This window comes from Aspergillus piperis, assembly GCF_003184755.1.
Source record: "Aspergillus piperis CBS 112811 unplaced genomic scaffold BO85scaffold_2, whole genome shotgun sequence".
NCBI lineage: Eukaryota > Fungi > Ascomycota > Eurotiomycetes > Eurotiales > Aspergillaceae > Aspergillus > Aspergillus piperis.
The window spans coordinates 1,276,051-1,290,455 of record NW_020291592.1 but is presented as its reverse complement, the minus strand read 5'-3'; the positions used below and the strand labels follow the sequence as shown (position 1 = coordinate 1,290,455).

Genomic DNA, 14,405 nt, shown 5'->3' with positions numbered 1-14,405 from the left:
ATGTCTACCATGGGGGGCGGTTGCATGCTGGTGACCGATTTTCGGATGATCATACCATAGATAGACGGCTTGTGCCCCCTGGGTGGGGGGAGGGTCCTCTCTAATCGACTCCAACTCAATTTTCTCCAATCTGTCATCCTTAGTGCGTAAAAGTAAAACAAGTTCCAGAAAGATCAAAAATCTGGAGAAAGTACTCTAGTAGAATATAAAATGTGGGGGATGTGCAGACAGTTGAAGGAAAATGGGACACCAACAACGTTGGAACCAAGAGGAACCCGACCCAACCTGTCAGGGCACAACCAATAAGGATGACATAGATAGAAAGAAAGAAAAGTAACCGTCACAGCGACAATTCAGTTTTCTGCGTAGGAAAATTAGCGGCTATCTTATCGGAAGTGAGTCACTGAGATTTGTGGCCGAAATCGCCCCTCGGGTTCCGCCCCGCCGCCGCGAACGGGTGTGTCGCTTTTCCAATCCATATTTAAGATTTCCCGCTTCATCTCTCTCTCTTTCCCCTCGTTCTCCTATCTTTCGATTAGTCAATTGCTTCCCTTTTGCTGTCTACCTGAGTCGGTTCATCAATTGAATTGTAGTCAGCATGTGTGGTATCTTCGCGTGTCATCAGTATGTGGGCTAACCCTGGAATCTTTCTTCTCTCTCCCCTCTCTCTCTTTCAAAGTCTTTGATTTCTTTGGCGGGCCCCGCGCCACTATCGCTCTCCGTTTTTGAGTCACACTCTCTGATCTGAACTGCCATAGTCACCCCGATGTGCAAAAATTCAAGCCTACGGCCCTGCGCATGGCCAAGGCGTAAGTATTCCTGGCTCACTTTTGATGGTGAATGTGGTGCTGATTGTTGTTGAACAGTTTGCGCCACCGTGGTCCCGATTGGAGTGAGTCATAAGCCTTTTATTTGGCAAGCGTGCTGGTGGACATTATTCTGACTTGCGTCTAGGTGGAAGCTGGATGTCTGAGAAGACTAGTGAGTTGAGCAGCTTCGTGGGCTCGAAGAAGGTGGTGACTAATTGATCGGCAGTCCTCGCGCACGAGCGTCTGTGTATCGTCGGTGTTGGTATGTGATGCTTTACCCCCGCCGCGGATCGTTTCGATAATCATACTAACGTGGTTTCTTTGCAGACTCTGGTGCCCAGCCCCTTGTCAACGACGATGGCTCCCTTGCCCTGGCCGTCAACGGCGAGATCTATAACCACCGTATCCTCCGGAAGAACTTGAAGACCAAGTATGAGTTCAAGACGCATTCCGACTGTGAGGTCGTCATTCCTCTGGTATGTGCAAAGGATATTTTCTGGTGTGTATCTGTATAGGGTTGCTGATGGGTTTAGTACATGGAACACGGCCTTGACGCCCCCAAGCACCTGGATGGCATGTTTTCCTGGGTTCTCTACGACAAGAACCAGGACAGGGTTGTCGCCGCTCGTGATCCCATCGGTATCACCAGCTTTTACATTGGCTGGTCCTCTGAGACCCCTGGAGCCGTTTACTTCGCTTCCGAGCTGAAGTCTCTCCACCCGGTTTGCGACAAGATCCAGGCTTTCCCTCCCGGCCACATCTTCGACTCCAAGACCGGCTCTTTCACTCGCTACTTCGAGCCGACCTGGTGGGACCCCACCAACGTTCCCTCCGCCCCTGTTGACTACAAGGTCATCCGCGCTTCTCTCGAGAAGTCGGTTCGCAAGCGTCTGATGGCTGAGGTTCCTTATGGTGTCTTGCTCTCCGGTGGTCTCGACTCCAGCTTGGTCGCCTCCATCGCTCAGCGGGAGACCCTGCGTATGCAGGAGGCCGCCAAGGCTGCCCAGGCCCAGGGTGCTGAGCTGAACGAGTTGGTCGGCATTGACGACTCCAACGATCTGTCCACCGTCACCACCTTCCAGCAGCTGCACTCCTTCTCCATTGGTCTGCCTGGTGCCCCCGACACCGAGGCCGCCCTCAAGGTGGCTAAGTTCCTCGGAACCAAGCACCATGCTTTCACTTTCACCGTTGAGGACGGTCTCAACGCCCTCTCCGACGTCATCTACCACCTGGAAACTTACGATGTCACCACCATCCGTGCCTCCACCCCCATGTACCTGCTCAGCCGTAAGATCAAGGCTATGGGTGTCAAGATGGTTCTCAGTGGTGAGGGTAGTGACGAGATTTTCGGTGGATACCTTTACTTCCACGCTGCTCCCGACCGTGAGGAGTTCCACAAGGAGACTGTCCGCCGTGTCAAGAACCTGCACTTGGCGGATTGCCTGAGAGCCAACAAGTCCACCTCTGCCTGGGGTCTGGAAGCCCGTGTTCCCTTCCTGGACAAGGAATTCCTTGAGACCTGCATGGGTGTTGAACCTTCCGAGAAGATGATCACCAAGGAGCGTATCGAGAAGTACATCCTGCGCAAGGCCTTCGACACCACCGACGAGCCCGACGTCAAGCCCTACCTGCCCGACAACATTCTCTGGCGCCAGAAGGAGCAGTTCAGTGACGGTGTCGGCTACAGCTGGATCGATGCCCTCAAGGACCAGGCTGAGGTGCACGTCACCGACGAGATGATGAAGAACCCCAAGCCCGAGTGGGGTAGCGACATTCCCGACACCAAGGAAGCGTATGTTTAGAGTTTTGTGTCATTGTATTGCCGAAGACAGGGACTGACATTCTCTTAGCTACTGGTACCGCACGATGTTCGACGAACTCTTCCCGGCTTCTTGTGCCGGCACTGTTGAGCGTTGGGTACCGACCTGGTCCAAGCAGACCGACCCGAGTGGCAGGTAAGCATATGATGCATCAGAACGCAGAAGTAAACAGACAGCTGATATATTCGACCTTCTTTAGAGCTATTGCGACTCACAACGCCAAGTACGAAAACGCCGTTTAAATGTCTGGGTAATGAATATTGCGTGTCTTAACTTCTTGCGGAGAGTTTGGGTATAGAACCATGTATAGATGATTTACTAGGGATACTCATTGGGACGCAAAAAAAAGCGAATTTCAATTAGATGCGTCGGGATAACCGCGTATTGGCCTTTCCTTTTCTTTCATCTATGATGTCTTCTTCCACTACTGGTGTTGTGTGTGTTCGATCGGCAAGATTTGTAAGAATTGTAGGAATGGTTGAGAGTAGTTCGGGCGAGGTTACCACACCGGCGGATTATGAGTCAAGCGCGGATGGTGCTGATCAGGAGGGACATGCGTTGTCACGGTCATACGAACCCCATGTGGTTGGGCTGGGTTCCATGGTAGGTCCATGCATGCTGTCCCGATGGGGATGCGTGACAGGCATCCAGGATGATACAATTGCTATGTTTCTGAGAAGCGGTCAATTTCATAACATAATAGTAGTTATTTTTTTTTTTTTTTTTTTTTTTTTTTTCATTTTTCAAGTTATTGAGAGAAGCTAAAGGAGACCATTATACTTTGTTTTCTCATCTTCAGGACGAACGGAAGCCGAGGATAAGCAAGCAACTAACTACAAAGTAACTAGTTAGTGTTAGTAGTAGTAGTCGAAACACGGCGGGCTGAACTCTCGGGAAACCTTGGAAAGGTTGACTCGCAATTCAGGCGCGGAATCTCAGCCGCCAGGCATCGACATCACGGGACTTAGCGGCTTCTACCGGCAACCGAGCACCGACCAATCAGGGTGGGGGGTTACTCCCGTGGCTTCCCCATTGTTTGGCGACTCAACTTCGACCTTCTTTCCTGCCCGGTTTCCCCATCGTTTCCCTTTCCCTTTCCTTCTCCCCTCATCATCTTCAGCCTTTCCACTCTATCCTCTCTTATCTCCTTCTGACGTTTTCGTCATCTCCTATACCACCTCATTCACAATGTCTGCTCCTGCTGCTTTCTCCGACATCGCCAAGGCGGCCAACGATGTATGCTGCCCTCAACACCTTTGAAAATTGTTACCTTGGAAGAACAGCTTCCCGGGAAGGGATTTTCGTGCTAATCCTCTGCACAACAGCTCCTGAACAAGGACTTCTACCACAACAGCGCCGGTGAGTTCCCTCCCAATTCCTGCGCCCCTGAATTGGGTTGTTTGCTTTTTCTCTTTTTGCGCGCGACTCGGCTGACTCAAGTGTTACTCTAGCCAACCTCGAGGTTAAGTCCAAGGCTCCCAATGGCGTCACCTTCAACGTGAAGGGCAAGTCTGCCCACGAGGGTCCCATTGCTGGCTCCGTAAGTTCACCACCCCATTGGGCGTCCTTCCATTGAACTATGGATCATAATGCTAACCATCATCCTGTTATAGCTCGAGGCCAAGTACGTTGACCAGCCCACTGGTAAAGGCCCCCGGAAACGCAAAAAACAATGCGAACATCCCTTGCGCACACCACCCGTCCCTTCATCCCCAGCAGTGCTTGAGGATAGGTTCACGTTCATGTTTGCGTGCAGCCATGCCCCATCCCAGCGCTTCTTCCTTCACTTCATGTCCAGGATTGTGGAACATGCAGGAATGCTAATTATCCGTCCCCACCCAGGCCTTACCCTCACCCAGGCTTGGACCACTGCCAACGCCCTCGACACCAAGCTCGAGCTCGACAACAACATCGCCAAGGGCCTCAAGGCTGAGATCCTGACCCAGTACCTCCCTGCCAAGCAGTCCAAGGGTGCTAAGCTCAACCTCTACTTCAAGCAGCCCAACCTGCACGCCCGTGCCTTCTTCGACCTCCTCAACGGCCCCTCCGCCAACTTCGACGCTGTTCTCGGCCACGAGGGCTTCCTCGTCGGTGCTGAGGGTGGCTACGACGTCCAGAAGGCCGCCATCACCAAGTACTCCGCTGCCGTTGGCTACAGCGTTCCCCAGTACTCCGCTGCCATCACCGCTGGCAACAACCTGACCGTCTTCTCCGCCAGCTACTACCACCGCGTCAACGCTCAGGTTGAGGCTGGTGCTAAGGCTACCTGGGACTCCAAGACCGGCAACTCCGTCGGCCTTGAGGTTGCCAGCAAGTACCGCCTTGACCCCTCTTCCTTCGCCAAGGTATGCAACCTTTTCAGATCTCATAGATCATCGTTAACCCCATTCTCTACAGGCCAAGATCAACGACCGTGGTGTTGCCGCTCTGGCCTACAACGTTCTCCTCCGCCCTGGTGTTACCCTCGGCCTTGGTGCTTCCTTCGATACCCAGAACCTGAACCAGGCTGCCCACAAGGTTGGCGCCAGCTTCACCTTTGAGGCTTAGATGAATTTTCCTTGTTTTCAGCACCCGCCCATGCCTAGTCCTTTGTGCTCCGATACTGCCTGATAGAGTAGATTTTGGAAGTCATTGAGATTATCGATTGATTCCTGGTTGTCTCTTGTCCGGCTGTTGGTATACGCGGGATAGGAGTTGGGAGTGGGCGCGGGGTTGTTATATGGATGTTTAGATAATAATCATGTATCACACCCTTTCAACGATAGTGTATATCAATCAAGCCTATATTTCCTTGTTCCAAGCCAAGCCCGTCTATAGTATATACACATGTGGACTCTCAGCAGAGTCGCGGGTATAGAACCAGCTATATCCGAATGCATGCCGAATTGAACCTCCCAAGCAAGTCCTGCGCCAGATGAATGTCTATGAACCAGCCAGTTGCCCCCAATATACAGAACCAACCCAACCCACCAGGAAGAGTACTGACCACACCCTAAGCCCCGATCAACCCTCCTTCCTCCCCACCGACTTAGTAGACTTCGTCTGCCCACCGGCCCGATCACCGTTCCACACCCCCGTCATAGCGCCCGCCCCCATCAATATCCCACAGACCACAATAAACCTAACAGCCATGGCCCCAGGACTCCCAAGATACTTATCATTGATGTGCGACGCCCCAGCCATCTCCCTCGACCTCCGCTCCTGCCTCCTCTCATCCTCCCTCGTCTGCGTCCTATAATGCCCCTTTGCATTAAAATGCCACACCGTATTCCGATGGATAAACGACGTCGGATCGTCCTCTGCTGTCCCCTTCGCACTACCACCACCACCACCTTCTCCACCAGCCCGCCTCCCAGTCCCTCCATACCCCCCATGCGCATAGAAACTCGGCGGCGGCCCACGAAACTGACCCCGACGTTTACTTAATCCGCTGGCGGGTCGCGACCCCGCGTACGACGCCCCCTTCGTGTGCAGGTTCGCGCTGTAGCTGCTGTAGCTGCCCATGGGGTGTTGGCCTGGCGTTGCCGTGCTGTGGGTCGAGGATGCATGGATGTGGATGTGGTGGTCGCGGTCGTAGATACTGCGTTTCGTGGCGTTGCTGAGGGTGTTGTAGGCGCTGGAGATTTGGGCAAATCGGTTGGAGGCGCTGGGGTCGTCGCGGTTGCGGTCTGGGTGGTGTTGGAGGGAGAGGGCGTAGAATTTTCTATATGAATTTGAGGGAGGGTGGTTAGTTTGGGGGAGGATTGGAGGTGACGGGGATGGGATGGTACTTTTTGATCTCGGCTTGGGTGGCGGTTGGAGGGACGTCGAGGATTTCGTAGTAGGTTGGTTCGCGGGCGGAGGGGGAGTAATGGAGCGTGGATGAGGTGAATGTTCGGATTGAGTGGTGGTGGTGGTGGTGGATTGGATTGGTGTAGGGTGTGCTGGTGATGGTGGTCTGTCGGAGGCGGGTGGCCGTGGGCCCCCGGAGACGAGGGAAGGTCATGTTTCTTTTTGAGGATTGTGTTGTGTTGTGTTGGTTATGAGGGATGATTGGTTACATTAGGTAGAGGGTTAGGGTTAGGAGGGAATGGAAGAGGGCGCGATTGAATGGAGGGAGAGTTGGAGATTGTAACTTATCGGTGCTGGGTCAGGATAAGATGAGAGAAGGAAATCCGCCGCTCTTCGGAAGGCGGAGCTGCGTCATCGGTCGGGTTTATCTGATCTGATCTGGTGGTGGATCTTGCTTTCTACGGAGTACTTCGTAGATATACTTTGTGCTACGTTGTATTTGGTGCTATTCTTGGGTGTAGATTGTGTATCTTGATCTTGGGATATTGTTGAAGAGATCTATGAATTGATTTATTGTTTTTTCCTCCTATTGTTTCTCTTGTTCTGGGGTACTGGTGTTGTTAGGTGTGCATGCATGGATGTAGGTCCATTTATGGTGATTCTAGATAATATTGCATGACATCGTCACTTTGTCCTATTTATTAGCGCATTGTGTATCTTCTATGCATACTAATTTACCCTCTTGATTATTCTAATCGATGTCAATGTTCTAGTCAGGCAGGTTTCTGCAGGCTTCAGACGCACGCGACCATTTGCAATGTTAGCGTACACTGATACCTACACCTATATATATCCCTTTGTGTATAGTTGGTAGTAATTAGTATGGTCAATGCATTCAATTTGTACATGCAGGTTGTACCTGACCTGAAGTTTCTCCACAGCATCGATCTAGACAACCAGCTAGGGCTCCAATACTAACTAACCAGTTGGCGCCGCGGAACCCTGAAAACAGCCAAAAGGCAACCTTCAGGCTTGGCATTGACCGTCTTTTCCCCGACGGTTGCCGCTTTGCCCTCATTTTTCTTTCCCCTCCATCAGCCCACCACCATCCATCCCGGTTTGCCCAGCTTTTCAACATGGCTGCCCAGGCTAGCGAGAAGCTGCAGAAGCTCGACCGTAAGTCACTGAACGACTCCCGTTGCTGATCTCCGAACCCTCCTCTGCCATTCGTTCGCAGTAAGCTGATAAGATTTCCCCGCTCGCTCTCTAGTCAACGGTCAAAGCGGCGACGCGAAGGCGGACGCCCCTGCCGCTGGTCAAGCACAAGCCGGAGAGGCGGAGGACGACTCCGACGATGATGAAGTAGAGGATGGAAATGCTGCCGGCGAGGGTGCAGCCAGCGGAGGTGCGCTTTCTCTCCACAAATACCAACCCCTCGGGCCAATTCCAGAGTTCTCCCCGCACTGACCAAATCCGCGGATGTGCAGCCGCCAAGAAAAAGAAGAAGCGCAAGTCCAAGAAGAAGAAGAAGGGAGGCGCCAAGGTCCAGTCCTCTCCTCCGCGCGTTCCCCTGTCGACTCTGTTCGCCGGCAAGGAATATCCCGAGGGTGAGATCGTCGAGTACCAGAATGAGAATTCGTACCGCACCACCAACGAGGAGAAGCGCTACCTCGACCGCATGAAGAATGACTTCCTGCAGGAGTACCGTCAGGCCGCTGAGGTGCACCGTCAGGTTCGTCAGTATGCGCAGAAGACCATCAAGCCCGGCCAGACCCTCACGGAGATTGCGGAGGGCATTGAAGAATCCGTCCGCGCCTTGACCGGTCACCAGGGACTTGAGGAAGGTGATAACCTCAAGGGTGGTATGGGTTTCCCCTGTGGTCTCAGTATTAACCACTGCGCTGCCCACTACACCCCCAACGCTGGCAACAAGATGGTGTTGCAGCAGGGTGATGTCATGAAGGTCGATTTCGGTGCCCACATCAACGGCCGTATCGTCGACAGTGCTTTCACCGTGGCCTTTGACCCGGTGTATGACCCTCTCTTGGCCGCCGTTAAGGATGCTACCAACACTGGTATCCGCGTATGTCTACAGTCTCTATCCTAGTACCGGGTGTCTGGTTACTAACAGCTTGATGTAGGAAGCGGGTATCGACGTCCGCATGAGCGACATCGGTGCCGCCGTCCAGGAAGCCATGGAGAGTTACGAAGTTGAAATCAACGGGACCATGTATCCCGTCAAGTGTATCCGGAACCTCAACGGTCACAACATTGACCAGCACATCATCCACGGTGGCAAGAGTGTTCCCATTGTCAAGGGTGGCGACCAGACCAAGATGGAGGAGGGCGAAGTGTTTGCCATTGAGACCTTCGGTAGTACCGGAAAGGGTTACGTGAGAGAGGATGTAGGTTTTTGACATTTAATGGCCAAAACTTATCCATTTGCTAACTGATGTGAAGATGGAAACCTCTCACTACGCTCTGATCCCTGATCACAGTCAGGTTCCTCTGCGTCTCTCTTCGGCGAAGAACTTGTTGAACGTCATCAACAAGAACTTCGGTACTCTTCCCTTCTGTCGCCGTTACCTTGACCGGTTGGGCCAGGATAAGTACCTCCTTGGGGTGAGTGAATCCTCTGCTTCGTAATGTGTCAATGCTAATCAGCTGGTGCAGTTGAACAACCTGGTCTCGTCCGGAATTGTCCAGGACTACCCGCCTCTTTGCGATATCAAGGGCTCCTACACTGCCCAGTATGAACATGTACGTCTTTCTGCATCTCTTACGATCTATAGACATACAGCTAACCAGCCAACAGACGATTGTCCTTCGACCCAATGTAAAGGAAGTCATCAGTCGCGGCGACGACTACTAGGTTGAACTATCTTTGGTCGAGGGTTTAGGGATTGTACCACTCCAATTAGCCTTATTTGAAACGAACCAAGTATATGAAATGCATGTTAACTATTGACCAATGATGCCGATGATTATGTATAACTTTTCACCGAGTAATAAAAAGCGTAGATGGAATCGGACCATCCGTGGACCCGGGTAGCCCCACGTGGAAAGCATCCGCTCCGAAACTCACGTTGTTCTGTTCCTTGCGCTCTCCCATCAGCCCATTTCTCTCCCACACTCTCTTCTTCCTCCTTCCTACTCTTCGGTCGCAGTCATCTATGGCGTAAATTGCCACCTGGAAAGTCTGTCATTCTCACCCCTACTCGTCCCTCGCTATGTCTTCGTCCGTCGTCGAAGCCACCGCGGATGCTTCACCGCATCTCCGCGTGTCCGCATCCAAGGGCCAGGCTGCGCAAGCTACCCCCGATAAAACAGAGCCTTCAACCAGAATCGACCCTCCAGAAACCTCCGCTGTCGATGATCACTTCTTTTGGACATACACAGAGGAGCCGCATCGCTCCAGGCGACAGGCCATCATCAAAGCGCACCCGGAGGTATGCATATACTTCTCCGTGGCCTTTTCCGCCAAATAATCATTTATTGACATCTGTGCTTCCTTCAGGTCACCAAGCTCTGCGGACCAGAGCCCCTGACCAAATATGTCGTTCTGGGCGTCGTCTCTCTCCAGGTCCTCTGCGCCTACCTACTCCGCAACACCTCCATGCTCGACTGGAAATTTCTCGCAACTGCATACGTGATCGGAGCCACCTCGAACCAGAACCTCTTCCTCGCCATCCACGAGATCTCCCACAACCTCGCCTTCCGGTCTGCCATGGCCAACCGTCTGCTGGCCATCTTCGCCAACATCCCAATCGGTTTGCCCTACAGTGCTGCGTTCCGGGTACGTCGGACCACCAAAGTCCAGAAGAAGCATATGAAACAAGTATACAAGAAGCTAAAGCTAACTTCTCCCACTTCACAGCCCTACCATCTCACCCACCACAAGTCCCTCGGCGTCGCCGGCCTAGACACCGACCTTCCCACCGCCGTCGAAGCCTTCCTCCTTGACTCCATCCTCGGAAAGGCCTTCTTCTGCACCTTCCAGATCCTCTTCTACGCCGTCCGCCCCATGTTCATCTACAGCCCTCCATTCACCTCCATCCACGTCCTGAACCTGATCACCCAGCTCACCTTCGACTACGCCCTGACCAAGTTCTGCGGCGGCTCCCTCCAACCACTCTTCTACCTCCTCCTGAGCTCCTTCCTCGCCGGCTCTCTCCACCCCTGCGCCGGCCACTTCATCGCAGAGCACTACTTCTTCTCCCAAGTTGGCCACGGCACCGAATCCATCCAAGAGCAAAAGAATAACCAAAAGAAGTCTCACCCTCTAGACTCTCTTCCCCCACCGGAAACCTACTCCTACTACGGCCCCCTCAACTTCTTCACCTACAACGTGGGCCTACATAACGAGCACCACGACTTCCCCGCTATCCCCTGGACAAGACTGTACGAGCTCCACCGCATCGCTAGCGAATTCTATGAACCCCTTCCCTGCCATCACAGCTGGGTGTGGGTGATCTGGACGTTCATCCTGGATAAGAACGTCGGCATGTGGTGTCGGGTTAAGCGTGCGCAGGGCGGTCGTCTCGTCGGTGGTGGGGGCGGACGCGCAGGTGAAAGCATCTCGGCTTCGTCGGCTGGTCCGGAGGGGGAATCGGGAGATGGATGGAAGGAGAGTGAGATTCAGAATTGATTTGGATTATCATCTGTTTTTTTCTCTACTACAATGTTGTATGTATCGTGTGTACCGTCCACACGGTACCCTTTGTTTTGTTTTGATGACCTGTGACATACTATACTAGAGATGATATCCCATGGCTTTGTTTGTTTCCATGATGAACTAACTGACTGCATGGTGCTGGTACCTGCTGTCGATTATATGCTGGGATTGACCGACTGATTTTATTTACATGACATGATGTCATCTATCCATCTATCTACCTTCTTATCTTACAAAGTACATGTGACATAGTAGTTGAGTATGGTTTAGATTGTGTATAGTTACTTTAGCAGTATGGGAAAATCAATTATTATTTATTGTGTTTTCATCGCTGAGACAACTTTTCCGACATACAAGTACAAAAAAACGAGCAATGCAATAGACATTTCAATGGCATCATCATGATTAGCTTTACTGCCTGACTGACTGAAACTATGGACGCGTGCATTCGTCTAAACGGTTATGTCGCTGGGAACACAAGACTGGGCAAGAAGACTTGGAAAAGGAAGACAAGAGAATAATAAAGGAGGAGAAGAAACACTGGGATAGATTCAGGGGTTAAGGCATCCGACCAATTGGAAAGTTGCAATGGCAGAGAAGATGGGCCCACGCATGGTCATTCCATGGAACGGACAGAACCGCCCCTGCCTCCCCATCTACTGCATCATCTCATCACAGCCGCCGGGAGCAATTTTCGGACACTGGGGTAAACGTTATGGTGATAGGAAAATGGAAAGGAAGATAAAAGTAAAAAAAGAAAAGAAAGGTCAAGTGAAAGGCCGTACCGAGGTGCCAGATAAGCCAGCTGTGAACGGAGCGGCGAAATGATAAAATAGTAGGTATCACATGGACACCATCATTGCCGATGTCGACAAAGCGGTTGAAGGAAATTGGACACTCCAGAAGAGAATACAGTTGGTTGATAGAAGCGGATGGCGGGTAAAAGATGCTAAGAAAAAAAAAAGAAGTTCAAGCGAGCGCGGAGCACAAAGAAGACGACTCAAAAGACTGAGAAATTAAAAGAAGAAGTATGCGATCAGGAAGCTGAGGAGGCACAAGCCAGCGACCATCTGCACTGGCACGCCTGCCTCGGCAGATTGCGGCTGTTGCTGCACCAATGGCGCCGGCGCCTTTTCGGTTTCACCTCCGATCTTCCGCTGCCTCAGGCCCTGATCTGCCAACTTCTCCTTCAGCGCCAAAATCTGAGCATTAGCCTCGGACAATTGGGCTTTCAGGTCATCGCTTGAACTTGCTGCCCCGCCCATCATGGCCGACTTTGTAGACGTGGCTGGGCTCTCAGTAATCGCTTGTGGGGTCGACACTTCCCGCTTGGGCTTATCGCTGAAATCTGGCGGTGGGATCGGTGACGTGTCGTTAGCGCTTTTAGCAACTGCTGCAGCAGGTGTCTGGAAATTCGCATTAGGAGAGGTGTAGACTGGGGGTTCTTCTTCCGGCATAGTCTGAATAGAACAATTAGTTATCCGATGGCTGGAGAACCGAAAAGGGGTCGGTGAGGGGTTACTTACGCCATTCGATTCGGTGACTTGTTCGGCAGCTGAGGAATCATCTGCAGGCAGCCAGTTCACACGGATCTTGCGTTCTTGAAGCGAAGCCTTGGAAGATTTCTCGAACTATGGGTTATGTTAGATCGCAACCGGTGGGGATCACCATGAAATCAGACTTACAATCGAAGTAACATTGGCAAACTCCATATCGCGAGTGACGGCAACAGTCTGGACTAGGAACTTGTCCTTGCACTTGGCATCATCTGCAGGTTCTTCCTTCATGGCCTGGAGCAGAACTATCGAGACCGTCAGCCATTGCGCAACAGCACCAATCCAACGGAACACCGTTAAACCAACCTTGAACGTCGACATTCTTTCCAGGGTCTATCCGGCCCGAGTTCGGGCGAACACAATAACTATTCCACGTTAGACTGTTGTTACAACGATACTAGTATGTCGAGTGACGAAGGGTTGTGGCCACGTACTGTTTAGGGGCAGTCGTTTTGACCTGGAGGGAAAGTCGTTGTTAGTTAAGGCAATCCAAAGATGTTCAGGGAAGTCGATATAACGAACCTTGAAGACCACCGGCTCAGCGTTGTCATTCTTCAAATGCAAGATCTGGCACACCTCACGATCGAAGGGGCCTGGGGATTTAGTTAGCTTCGGATACTTTCAGGAGGGCAGTATATAGATAGATTCAGGGCACCACGTACGCTTAAATCCCAACTCGGGGGGCTCGAGAATAATAGACATGTTGGATAGAGGGTGAAGAGTATGTCACACAGGAAGGAAAGGGATGCGCGGGTGAAGTAGTGTACAGAAGATGGTCCCAGCAGTGCGGGAGAGGGTGGCCCTTAGAAAGTTAGATTGAGAGTGCGCCGAGGAAAGAGGTTCAGTCGCGAGGGAAGTCAGCAGCAGGGCCCGCCGAAGAAATAGATACCTAACGAAGACTGGATGATAAGGAGGGAACTCGGTCAGAAGTAGTCAACGACAAAGTGGATGCCAACCACGAGGCAGAATGATTAACTGTTCAGGCGCAACTCTCCGTTTCGGGGGGAGCGAGACGGAATCCAGTTGGTCTCGCCGTCGCAACTGCTGGTTGGACCGGGGTGCTGACTCAGCTACGGCCACGGGGGCACTGGTCAGGTGATGTCATCACGGGGTCTGGCAATGGCCGTTTGAGCCTCGTTTCAAGCCAGCAAAGTACCTGCAGGAAGTGCAGGCAATCTGCATCCTCTCCATTTCTGCTCGCTGTCTTCAGGAGCCAGAGATGGGTTACTGCCGAACAACGCTCACTGCGGTCGCTGTCGGCTTCCATTGTCTAGACTCCATCCACTCCATTTGCTCCGTACCTTATTTACTACGGAGTACTCCTGTCGGTTCTGGGTCCTGACTCGGGATCCACTATAATGACATCGTCTAAAAATAATCAATCAAATGGTTCGAGCTAAGTGTCCACTATCTCTAGAGATGGGCGGATGTCTTGCATACCATCAGCCTTCTTTTCTTTTTAGTTTGAAACGGAGATTTTCCAGTTGTCACTTTGCAATAGGGTGATTCCCTCTTTCCAAACACTTTGCCAGCTGGTCAATCTTGAATCACGACGCTATTCATTGACTCAATACGAGGCTATCTTGTCAGTTCGTTTACTGTACAGCTCTATCCAGGCACGCCGTCACACCGAACTTCTGAAGATTAGCAGGTTTCATGGGTACCAAACTCAAATGCTGAAGTGGGCTCTAATGCCAACAGTGATCCTCGATCCGGGGCGCCCTATGCGCTTACTTTCCAGGATTTGCGCCAATCGTGCTGAACAGCTGTTGTT

General features: G+C 52.0%; 6 protein-coding genes across 6 annotated transcripts; 4 read left to right on the top strand and 2 right to left on the bottom strand.

The window, feature by feature from the left end:
• Window positions 1–1,345: 1,345 nt before the first annotated feature.
• BO85DRAFT_445309 (asparagine synthetase Asn2) lies at window positions 1,346–3,335 on the top strand (the record flags this gene model as incomplete). Its single annotated transcript, XM_025659233.1, has 3 exons — window positions 1,346–2,601; window positions 2,660–2,764; window positions 2,829–3,335. 3 exons carry the CDS (start codon window positions 1,346–1,348, stop codon window positions 2,869–2,871), a joined length of 1,404 nt encoding a protein of 467 aa, XP_025519823.1. The 3' UTR covers window positions 2,872–3,335.
• A 421-nt stretch (window positions 3,336–3,756) lies between these two features.
• On the top strand, window positions 3,757–5,546 carry BO85DRAFT_516461 (porin). Its single transcript, XM_025664847.1, has 5 exons — window positions 3,757–3,865; window positions 3,955–3,988; window positions 4,081–4,169; window positions 4,243–4,974; window positions 5,027–5,546. The coding sequence occupies exons 1-5, from the start codon at window positions 3,818–3,820 to the stop codon at window positions 5,174–5,176; spliced, it is 1,053 nt and encodes a 350-aa protein (XP_025519822.1). The 5' UTR covers window positions 3,757–3,817; the 3' UTR covers window positions 5,177–5,546.
• An 86-nt stretch (window positions 5,547–5,632) lies between these two features.
• BO85DRAFT_516460 (DnaJ domain protein) lies at window positions 5,633–6,614 on the bottom strand (the record flags this gene model as incomplete). The annotated part of the gene is made up of 2 exons (XM_025664846.1): window positions 5,633–6,332; window positions 6,400–6,614. The coding sequence occupies 2 exons, from the start codon at window positions 6,612–6,614 to the stop codon at window positions 5,633–5,635; spliced, it is 915 nt and encodes a 304-aa protein (XP_025519821.1).
• An 893-nt stretch (window positions 6,615–7,507) lies between these two features.
• Window positions 7,508–9,432, top strand: BO85DRAFT_120378 (methionine aminopeptidase 2). Its single transcript, XM_025653905.1, has 5 exons — window positions 7,508–8,483; window positions 8,542–8,805; window positions 8,861–9,022; window positions 9,074–9,160; window positions 9,216–9,432. Exons 1-5 carry the CDS (start codon window positions 7,770–7,772, stop codon window positions 9,270–9,272), a joined length of 1,284 nt encoding a protein of 427 aa, XP_025519820.1. The 5' UTR covers window positions 7,508–7,769; the 3' UTR covers window positions 9,273–9,432.
• A 68-nt stretch (window positions 9,433–9,500) lies between these two features.
• Window positions 9,501–11,402, top strand: BO85DRAFT_465761 (sphingolipid delta(4)-desaturase family protein). Its single transcript, XM_025662083.1, has 3 exons — window positions 9,501–9,849; window positions 9,918–10,196; window positions 10,278–11,402. The coding sequence occupies exons 1-3, from the start codon at window positions 9,631–9,633 to the stop codon at window positions 11,046–11,048; spliced, it is 1,269 nt and encodes a 422-aa protein (XP_025519819.1). The 5' UTR covers window positions 9,501–9,630; the 3' UTR covers window positions 11,049–11,402.
• Window positions 11,403–12,031: 629 nt separating this feature from the next.
• On the bottom strand, window positions 12,032–13,604 carry BO85DRAFT_445306 (putative integral ER membrane protein Scs2). The gene is made up of 7 exons (XM_025659232.1): window positions 13,294–13,604; window positions 13,154–13,224; window positions 13,066–13,088; window positions 12,938–12,996; window positions 12,761–12,876; window positions 12,602–12,706; window positions 12,032–12,535 (listed from the first exon to the last, which is right to left on the bottom strand). Exons 1-7 carry the CDS (start codon window positions 13,331–13,333, stop codon window positions 12,092–12,094), a joined length of 858 nt encoding a protein of 285 aa, XP_025519818.1. The 5' UTR covers window positions 13,334–13,604; the 3' UTR covers window positions 12,032–12,091.
• Window positions 13,605–14,405: the final 801 nt, after the last annotated feature.

Bases quoted from the DNA above. Each gene is read 5' to 3' on its own strand.
- BO85DRAFT_516461 (XM_025664847.1), top strand. From the start codon at position 3,818: ATGTCTGCTCCTGCTGCTTTCTCCGACATCGCCAAGGCGGCCAACGAT. The intron at 3,866-3,954 runs GTATGCTGCCCT...TCTGCACAACAG, and splicing joins TCGCCAAGGCGGCCAACGAT to CTCCTGAACAAGGACTTCTA. The intron at 3,989-4,080 runs GTGAGTTCCCTC...GTGTTACTCTAG, and splicing joins CTTCTACCACAACAGCGCCG to CCAACCTCGAGGTTAAGTCC.
- BO85DRAFT_120378 (XM_025653905.1), top strand. From the start codon at position 7,770: ATGGAAATGCTGCCGGCGAGGGTGCAGCCAGCGGAGGTGCGCTTTCTC. The intron at 8,484-8,541 runs GTATGTCTACAG...AGCTTGATGTAG, and splicing joins CTACCAACACTGGTATCCGC to GAAGCGGGTATCGACGTCCG. The intron at 8,806-8,860 runs GTAGGTTTTTGA...ACTGATGTGAAG, and splicing joins AGGGTTACGTGAGAGAGGAT to ATGGAAACCTCTCACTACGC.
- BO85DRAFT_465761 (XM_025662083.1), top strand. From the start codon at position 9,631: ATGTCTTCGTCCGTCGTCGAAGCCACCGCGGATGCTTCACCGCATCTC. The intron at 9,850-9,917 runs GTATGCATATAC...TGCTTCCTTCAG, and splicing joins TCATCAAAGCGCACCCGGAG to GTCACCAAGCTCTGCGGACC. The intron at 10,197-10,277 runs GTACGTCGGACC...CCCACTTCACAG, and splicing joins CCTACAGTGCTGCGTTCCGG to CCCTACCATCTCACCCACCA.
- BO85DRAFT_445306 (XM_025659232.1), bottom strand. From the start codon at position 13,333: ATGTCTATTATTCTCGAGCCCCCCGAGTTGGGATTTAAGC. The intron at 13,089-13,153 runs GTTCGTTATATC...CTTTCCCTCCAG, and splicing joins CTGAGCCGGTGGTCTTCAAG to GTCAAAACGACTGCCCCTAA. The intron at 12,997-13,065 runs GTACGTGGCCAC...AACGTGGAATAG, and splicing joins AAAACGACTGCCCCTAAACA to TTATTGTGTTCGCCCGAACT.